Raw genomic sequence first — 9,492 nt, 5'->3', positions numbered from 1 at the left:
CCACTGTTGCTCTTAAGGGGGTTCAGGCTCTGGGTTTCTGTACAGTGCCTTGACATATCTGATTGTACAAGGCATTATAAAATGAAAATTGATGTGACTTTGTGGATTTACCCTTTTTTCACTACCCTTTGTTTCTAAAATGAGATGTGTGTTACTGATGCCTTCTGGGAAGATTTACAAGACTGGTCATTCCCCAAATTATCTAATTTAGTCAAAGAGAATTTTTATGGTATGTATATAAAAGATCCAGTACATTTTCGGGAATTGCGAAAATGTTCATACATAAGAACAAATTGATGAAAACCAAACCCCAATTCTATTCTTTTCATAAGGAGGTGTCATTACTTTTAATCTTTAAAACACATGGAGAGAAAGACTGCAATGATTTAGTAGAGGAGTTTAACCTCACAGAATTCCCCTAGCCCTGTCCCCCATTTTGTTTGTTTATTGATTTTTATGTATGTGTCCTTTTATTGTTTTATTTTTACTCTCATTATTTAGGCCTATATTGTGGTAGAACACTGTACTATGCCAAATTATTGCGTACTTGTTTCAATAATGAAAAAAACAACCAGAAGACGAAAGTGATGACGACATCAAACCGCGCCGCACCGGTAGCGTTCATTCTGTTAGCATGTTGGCTAACTATTCGGCTACTACCTTGTTAGCTTGCTATTGTTGATTTTGGAAGTCATTCGTCGTTCTGCGGGTTCCTCTCGGATCTCGTGCATGTTATTGATTTTTAATGCTCTCCGGCCACCTCACAGTCAGCGTGTCCCGCCTTTAATTTAAAATGTGCTCTGTCGTTGGGTGCAGTTCGTGGATTCGTGGTGTGCAGCGTTTCAAGCTGCCAGAAGATCCAGAGAGAAGACTGGAGTGGGTCCAGTTTCTTTTCGAAGTAAATGGACAAAAACTTAAAGAGTCCTCCTGGACTGATATCACGATTTGTAAGGAACACTTTACAGTGGACTGCTTTGTAAAAGCGGTGTCCGGCACAGTCAGGCTAAAGCCCTGCGTCGTCCCATCGCTGTGTGTCAAGTCGGAACCAGAAGAATCGCAGGTGAACCCAGAACATGTGGTGAGTCCACTGACAGCTGAACCCGGCTTTGACTGCACAAAAATACGGAACTATACTCAGAACCACTTAGAGCTAGTGCACTTTAGTATTGTTAGGCATCTTGTGTGTTTTTTTACATGAAAAAAAAAAACAATGTATAGTGGTATAATGTTTAACTTTCCTTCAAATACGTTTACTTTAGGAGACAGGAGTCACTTGTTTAGCTTGTTTACATAAAATAAACGAATCAATCCAAGGGTTTTTATTACGATCATCATCCAAACATTTGGTGTAGGGTTTGTAGCGTTTTGTTTTCATGTGTGTCTGCTTTGTGTAGGAACCTTTGGAAATCACTGATCAACTCAAAGAATGTGATAGTCCACTGTCTCATACAGGAAAATCTTCCCCTTCAACAGGTAAGAGATACATGTGTTCATGTGTTCATAAACAATTAACCCAACAATAAATACAGTTTTTTATGTGTGTGTGTGAATAACTAACTTGCAGACCCTCCAGCAAGCCCAGGACCGAGTGATGCCCCAGACTCATTTGGATCTGATTATAATCAGATGCTTCATAACATCGTGAACGTTGACATGATCAGGAAAAAGTAAGTAACACCAATTACACTTAGTTTGGGTATTTTAGCTGAGTATTTTGAAATCTGTGCCTAAATACATTTAATTTACATTTAATTTTTTTTCCAGAGCTGCACTGCTTCAGAAGAAAGGGAAGTATGTTGTGAATGAAACAAGGCTCATCCAGCTGTTCAGCAGCAAGTGCCCCGTCTGTGGTTCTAAAGTCAAGGTGGAGAAGTTTGTACGCAGCATGCTCCTTGTCCTGAATAAGAAGTGTCTTCAGTGTGACTACAGGAAACAGTGGAAAAGCCAGGTCAATGCCCGGGTCCCAGCGGCTGCAGATAAACACCTGACCGGAGGCACAGGTGTAACTTCAGAGGTAAAGGCTGTTACATACTCCACGACATCACGGAGAGCTGATTTGGGAGAACTTGCAGCTCGTTCTAGACACATTGTCAGAGGAGAACTCAGTCGTGTCCGAACATTTGTGTGATTGGTCAGAATTTTGGAATAGGTGTAGTGAATGCAGAAATAGGGGCAAAGCTTCACCACTAGCCCAGAATATCTATCAATCAATTCTCATGCTATGAGCAGGTACACGTCCACCCCTCATTATCGACTATATCGCTATACATTCAGGTAAACAGATATTTGGGCAAAATCGCAAATAGTAGCAACAATTCTTCCTGCACCTCCGCTTCAAACACGTTCACCTGAACTGTTTTTTCAGCAGTAAAAAAAGCGTTTAAAAATGCTGCGTGTGTGTGCGGGAGGGGCCGTATGATGAGTTCTACACACACGTTTCTCATGATGTATGATTATGATGTACATCTGTTATCTTTTTGTTCTTGCCATCTCAAGAAGACGACAAAAATGAGCTGTTCTCGTGGAGTATGTAACAAGCTTAAGACACTGGTAGTGACACGGTCACTCTAGCACCACTTTCCATGTCAGGAGTAAAAACCTTTAGCCACATACTGGTTGCCATGAGATTAACATCAACCTAATTCGATTTATTTTGTCATTCACAGACTGCTTCAACAGTAGACAGCAGCACTGATGAGTCTGACTTTGGTGCTGCTGTTAAGGAGAAGAGCGATGCCACTGATGACACAGATGATTCAGATGATTCAGGTGATGAAGGTGATGTGCAGTCAGACGAGGAATGGAGTCCAAAGGGGCGTGGTTCACGGGCTAAGAAGGTTTTTAGTGAATCTGATGAAGATAGCACATGCGAAAGTGATGACTGTTATACACTTGCCCCCCATCACACTCAGCTATGCACAGATTGCGGGAAGTTTTTTAACAAACGCAAGCCTCACACATGTGAGCACAAAGTAAAGCCATATTCCTGCATCATTTGCGGTAAAAGGTGTGTTAGTGAGATCGCTCTAAATAATCACAGCAGAATCCATGACGAAAACTATGAGTTTCGCTGCAAATACTGCCACGTAACATTCAAAACGAAGGTGGACAAAATCACCCATGAGGACATTCACCTTACTGAAGGAAAACCCTACAAATGTCCAGACTGCGAAGAGACATTTGCAGAAAATAAGGAGCGTAAAATCCACCTGGAAGATCACAGAGGTCCCAGGCTGTTGATATGTCCGTTCTGTGGGATGGAATTTAAACGTACTACTCCTCTTCAGAGACATTTAACAGTGCACACAGGAGAGAAGCCGTTCAAATGTTCAGTGTGCCAACGTGGCTTCAGCCAGGGAAGCCACCTGAAATCCCACATGCGTCTGCACACAGGGGAGAGGCCTTACAAGTGTCAGCACTGCGACAAGTGCTTCAATCACAATGTGAGCTTGAAGACTCACGTCCAACGGTACCACACATGCAAGCCCGCGCCAGAACAGAAACAGAACAACAACAGAAGAAGAAATAAAAGAAACACCGGTGGCGCTCAGGGGAATAAAAACAAGAGAGATGCAGCTGTAGCACTCGGCCCTGTGGTTGAGGAACAGGATTCAGAAGAGGAGGTGGCGACAACAACAACACATCCACTGGAGAATAAAAAGAGGAGCACTGGTAGGCCTATAGGAAGGCCTAAGAGAAATGCCAAAGGTGAGACAACACAAGGTCCGAATTTAAACACAACAGCCACCAAAGAAAATGCACATCTGTTAGAGGGAGCACATGGCAGTGATGAAGAAAGTCTGGATGAGCAGGCTAGAAGTGACATATCCATTGAGCTGACGGAGGGAGAGGAAGAGAGCGAAGTCAAGAACTCTGACTCGGATTCTGATTTTGACCCAGGAGAGAAGAAGAGGAGACGCCTCAGTCAGAGTGTTCAGTAACAGCTCAGGAAAAAAATGGAGCCGAACATTTGATAGTATTATGTAGAACTGGACTTTCCTTGACACATTAGATATGAGGAAATAAACATGTACTGTGTAAACTTTAAGCTCGGGTCATTTTAAACATCAGTGTTTGAGACCAGCTGATAAGTGCCTCTGTTCTTAGCGTTGAACTCTGTTAGCATTCTATTCCTTCCATGTTTTGATACTGGATATAGCCCAACTGCCTCACCTCAGTTCCTTGCTTGTATGAGCCACATGTTTCAGTGCCACCACCAGACTCTGACCTGGCATCCTTTGGGTTGTTGCACATATAAGAAGTGTTGGATCGTTAGAATGAGCAATACAATGTTGTAATTGTAAATAATTGCATTTGTATACAAACTGATGACAAATATGGAACATGTAAAGACTTTGTGTTTTTATAGAGGTAATCTGTACTCGGCTAACGGCATTATAGCGACCCTGTTTAAATGTTGCAATAAGCTCTAACACTGAAGTTTAATGTTCTATCTGCAGCTGTGCTTTTCCGAATGCAACATGTAAATATAGAATTCATAATAACACCAATATCACAGATGAGACATGATAAATGTTTGCTTTTATTTTGTAGTTTGGATGTTCAGGACCCAGGAAAAGGTGTGCTGGTGTTTCTAACAGAGTTTTTTTAAATGCCACAGTGAATATATTACATTATGAGATGTCATCTGCTCTTTAACATTATTGAATCATTCAGATTAGGCTTTGCATTGAACAGATATATTAATGACTACGGATCCTGCATTAGTTGATGACGGTGTTTACATACTGTTCTTCACTGTTCACTTTCTGATATTAACTCATTTAAAACTGGTGTCGCATGTAACGACGTATTCTGATTTTGTAGCCCATCATGCTACATTACGGCCGGATACCAAGACATGCGGACCCGGCCTCTCTGCCCCGCCCACCCCGTTAGCTCAGCAGCTACTAGCAAACAGGCTATCAGTTAGCCTGTCAGTGTTGACGTTGTGAACCAGACGACCCTGCGGGACCCCCTGAGTTATCATGACTACTATTAAACTGTCACGCTTCCAAGGAGTCCGCGGGTTCAGACTTTAATCCGAGATGTGCTCTGTTTTGGACTGTGAGTCGTTTCGTCGCGGCGTGCAGCGGTTCAAGCTGCCGGATGACCCCGAAAAAAGACTGGAGTGGGTCCAGTTTATATTTGAAGTCAACGGACAGCGACTTAAAGAAACGTCCTGGACTGACATCACTGTCTGTAGGGAACACTTCACAGATGACTGTTTTGAAAACCCGAACACAGCGTCCGGCTCGGTCCAGCTAAAGCCCGGTGTCGTCCCATCACTGTGTATCAAGTCGGAACCAGACGACCCTGCGGTGATCCCACAACATGTGGTGAGTCTGACAGCTGCGGCATCATCTGCGCCTGACACTGAATCATACAGCACACACATGTCAAACTAACCGCCCATTCCAGCTGAATGACAGAATTCAGTCTGCACAGTAACAGACTTTAATAACGGAAGTTGGCTTTATATTTATATGACATTAAGTGATACAAGGAAGGTGTTGTCATTGATAGCGACAATGCTTTGTAATGTCAGGGTGCAGCATTAATAACCTGGTTATACCAGGTAATTAAATAATTATCAATCGTGATTTTCAACATACATGAGTTTATATTTGGTGCACACTAGGAAAGATATTGTGCTATGACCCATTTGATCATTTATATTTAATTTTCAATATTTTAGATATATAGAAATCCTATATTGAGCTGATGTGTTGTAGTTCCTCATTGCGCCACCAGAGGTCAGTCTGCTAGTGAAACAGGTAGTAGAGATAGAAAAATGGTGGGGGTAGGATGAATAAATAAGAGTTAGGGAATAATAATAGAAGCACTTGGTGGTTTTATTTCTTCTATACCACAATATTAACTGAACACACACACGAGTATTAAGGACTGTGTTTTTAGACTGCTTTAACACTACCCAGGAATGTGTGGATGGAACCATAATTCTAAGCTGCATGGCTTTGATTTTGTGACTGTGTGTAGGTGCATATGGAAACCACAGACGCTGCTATTCAGTGTGATGACACTAACATATCTGGTCATCCTAGTGTGCACTCTGAAACGCCAGACCGTACTTACACAGGTGAGAAAACATCACACATCATTGTGTATTATAAATGAAACATTTGTCCTGTGTCTTAGTGTCTGACTGACATGATGTTTCTTTCCTCTGGTTCTGTCCTGAACCTGAAAAACAGATCTAAACAAGAACATGTAAGTTGTTCTCTCTCTCTAGCACAATCAAATGTTGTATGTCAAGTTTTTTTTCTGATCAGTCATTTTACTTGTGTTTTTTTTTAGAGCTGCACCTCAAGAGGTGAAAGACAAATACATTGTGAATGAAAACTGCCTCCTCGAGTTGTTTGGCCGTAAGTGCCCTTTGTGTAAATCCAAACTTCAGACGGAGAAGATCACATACGAGGAACTCATTATTTTGAACCAGCGCTGCCTCAAGTGTTGCTACACAAACCAGTGGAAAAGCCAAGTCAATGCTGACGTCCCATCAGATGCAGGTAGACACCTTACAGGAGGATCTCAGGTGGGAATATTCCATTTCTCATTCAAAATAATAGTTTTTCTCTTATTTATCATATATTTATTTCCGCGGTCAAAGGTCACATACGTCTCTTTTTTGTGAGCATGATTAATATCTCTAAAATGTCCATTAGTGTTAGTCTTTTAAAGCATCCTTATTCTGTGATTACTTATTTAATCTTATTTAATTAATTTGTGATGGACACTGGTGCATCGATTTCTCCAAAGTGAGGTGGGACGGTTTTTTTTTTTTAAAAAAAGGGTAATTTAGTAGAGTAAATTATCTTGCTGTAATAATCTGCCTTGTGTTTTCATTGTGTCTTTCACAGGCAGATGATGACAAGCCCAGTGTTGTAGTTTCGTCTGAGATTGTAACTTTTAGTGATGAAGATAGTGATTCCGCAGATGAAGAGGAAGGTGATGAGGATGATGCGAGTTCAGATGGGGAATGGAATCCAGCTGAGGAGTGTTTGCTGGCTGAGAAGCACTCCGAGGATGAAACTACAGAAGAACAAGAAGATGACGAGGAAGAACTGGATTCCCACGGCGGCCTCAAAATTAACGAGCTTTGCACAGAATGCGGGAGCTTTTTCAATGTCCTGAAGCCTCACACATGTGAGCACAAAGTAAAACCCTATTCCTGCAATATTTGTGGCAAAAGGTGTGTTACTGAGCTATCCCTAAAAAATCACAGCAGAATCCACGATGCAACCTATGAACATCCGTGTAAGTACTGCTACGTCACCTTTAAAACCAGGGCGGACAAACTTAAACACGAGCAGACCCACCAGGACAGAAAAGATCGTTATAAATGTCCAGACTGTCCAGAGACATTCGCAACCAATAAACAACGCACAACTCATCTGGCAAAGCACAGAGCACCAAAAGAGTTTAGATGTGGGGTTTGTGGTATTGACTTTAGGGATGTTCATCATCTTCGGAGACACTCTGTCGTGCACACAGGTCTCAAACCATACAAGTGCTCTGTGTGCCAGCGTGGCTTCAATCAGACGAGCCACCTGAAATCCCACATGCGCCTTCACACGGGGGAAAAGCCGTACAAATGTCAGCACTGCGACAAAAGCTTCAATCACAATGTGAGCCTGAAGAGTCACATCCAGCGCTGCCACTCATCCACTTCTGGACAAGAGTGGGAGAGAGGCGAGGTGGATGAGGTCAACGGGAAAAAGAAAGACACAGACTCTGACAATGCAGAGCAAGATACAGAAGAGGTGCTGCAGAAGAAGAAAGCAGAGAGGCCAAAAGGTAAAAGGAGGAGCACAGGGAGGCCCCGAGGAAGGCCTAAGAGCCATACAGCAGGCAGCAAGGTTGTGAAAGATGAAATGGAAGGCAAGACAGTCAAATCTAAAGTGTGGAAGGTAAAGAGGATGGGTTCCAGTGAAGAGGAGAGTGAGGACGAGCAATCAGGTAGCGATCTATCCTCAGACTCAGCAGGAGAGGATAATGAAGAAGAGGAGGAGAGCGTGAGGAAGAGCTTAAAAAGGAGACCAGAAGACATCAGTGACTCTGTTTTCATCCCAAAGGAAGAAGGAAAATCAAAGAAGAAGAGGTACAGCTGCCAGAACACTGGCAAGGGTTTAGGAAAAGATGGAGGCAGACCAAGGAAGAGTCTCGCCTGAAGTCTTTAAACACTAAAAGGAGGTGGATTGTTGAGGATTTGGAGGACCATCATAGAACAGCATATAAAGACAAAAGCCTTTCCAAACGTTATGTTACACTGTTAGACAATACAGTTGGAGACAAAATGACTGGCCCCTTGTGAAAAAGTATTTCTTTTTCAAATATTTGCTAACAGAGAAAACTACATTTTTACCAAAGTATTTACCCTTAAGAAAGCCTTGATTACTTTAATTTGCACACAGTAACAGATTTATTTCACACAAACAAATGACTACCAGGGTCAATATTAGCACCCCCTTAACACCTGTCCTCTTTGTTCAGCCATAGTACAAATCACTGTTATACATGATACTATGTAGTCTGTGCTTTAACTGAGTAGCCCTGTAAGCATTTGATTTGCACTTAAAAGTGAAGAGTGGTATCATGCACCACACTCATAGTATAACAAGTAATGCTTTGACCTAACACCTGTGAAAACATTATGGCAAAGGTGAACGATATAAGTTTATACTTGAGAACATTGTTAATGTTTACAGAGCAGGAGAAGGACATACATGTTTATCAAAGTGCACTATTGGAGAGGTTTTATCGGGAGGTTCAGAGAATCAGTGTATTTATGAACCATGGAGCATTTATTGTTTAGTTTTTTATATCTGTGAGACTCTTGCAGTGGTGGAAAGTAACTAAGTATTTGTACTTCGTTACTGTACATAAGTACATTTTTATGCATTGATACTTTACTTAAGTAAAAATAATAGTGCATACTTTTACTCCATTACATTCTGCAGCTATTATCTGTACTTTCTACTCCACTACAAAATTTTACAATGTAGTAGTAGTTACAAGTACATTTATGAATACGGTTGTTATACAGCTGTGCTGGACTGATGTGAGGTCAGACATGAAGGTGGTGTCACGCTGCGAGCTGTGTTTCTATAATGAGCCTCAGTCATGATGCCGGTGCTCTGGCTCAGTTATAACTAGTTAGCTACTGTCTGCTAACACAAGTCCATCCATTGATGTCTGATTAACATGAATCATAACATTAATCTAAGGCAGGAATACTTACACAGTAAAAATGCTGAATGCCTGTTTTTTATTAGCAGCCTCTCCGTCCACTTGATGCCCACAGCCTGCCTCATGACACACAAACCTGTCCATAGCTGCTTCTGGGTACATTTCAAAGATTTCTATACTGAAAATGTAAATTAACTACACATTGTCCATTTTAATTTTAAGATGATTTCTTTGATTATTTTAACCTGTTCAGATATCTTTTGCAAATTGAATATATATACA

The 9,492-nt window shown here is 41.5% G+C and overlaps 1 protein-coding gene across 1 annotated transcript; it reads left to right on the top strand.

Annotated features, from left to right (window-relative positions):
- Positions 1-624: 624 nt before the first annotated feature.
- Positions 625-8,912, top strand: LOC114449671 (uncharacterized). Its single transcript, XM_028427489.1, has 10 exons — positions 625-1,078; positions 1,395-1,473; positions 1,565-1,667; positions 1,765-2,014; positions 2,667-3,932; positions 5,049-5,339; positions 6,001-6,100; positions 6,216-6,231; positions 6,319-6,556; positions 6,882-8,912. The coding sequence occupies exons 1-10, from the start codon at positions 794-796 to the stop codon at positions 8,190-8,192; spliced, it is 3,939 nt and encodes a 1,312-aa protein (XP_028283290.1). The 5' UTR covers positions 625-793; the 3' UTR covers positions 8,193-8,912.
- The last annotated feature ends 580 nt before the right edge of the window (positions 8,913-9,492 follow it).

Source organism: Parambassis ranga, chromosome 17 (assembly GCF_900634625.1).
Source record: "Parambassis ranga chromosome 17, fParRan2.1, whole genome shotgun sequence".
Taxonomy (NCBI): Eukaryota; Metazoa; Chordata; class Actinopteri; family Ambassidae; genus Parambassis; species Parambassis ranga.
The sequence above is the reverse complement of the archived record's forward strand: the minus strand, read 5'-3'. Positions and strand labels throughout refer to the sequence as shown.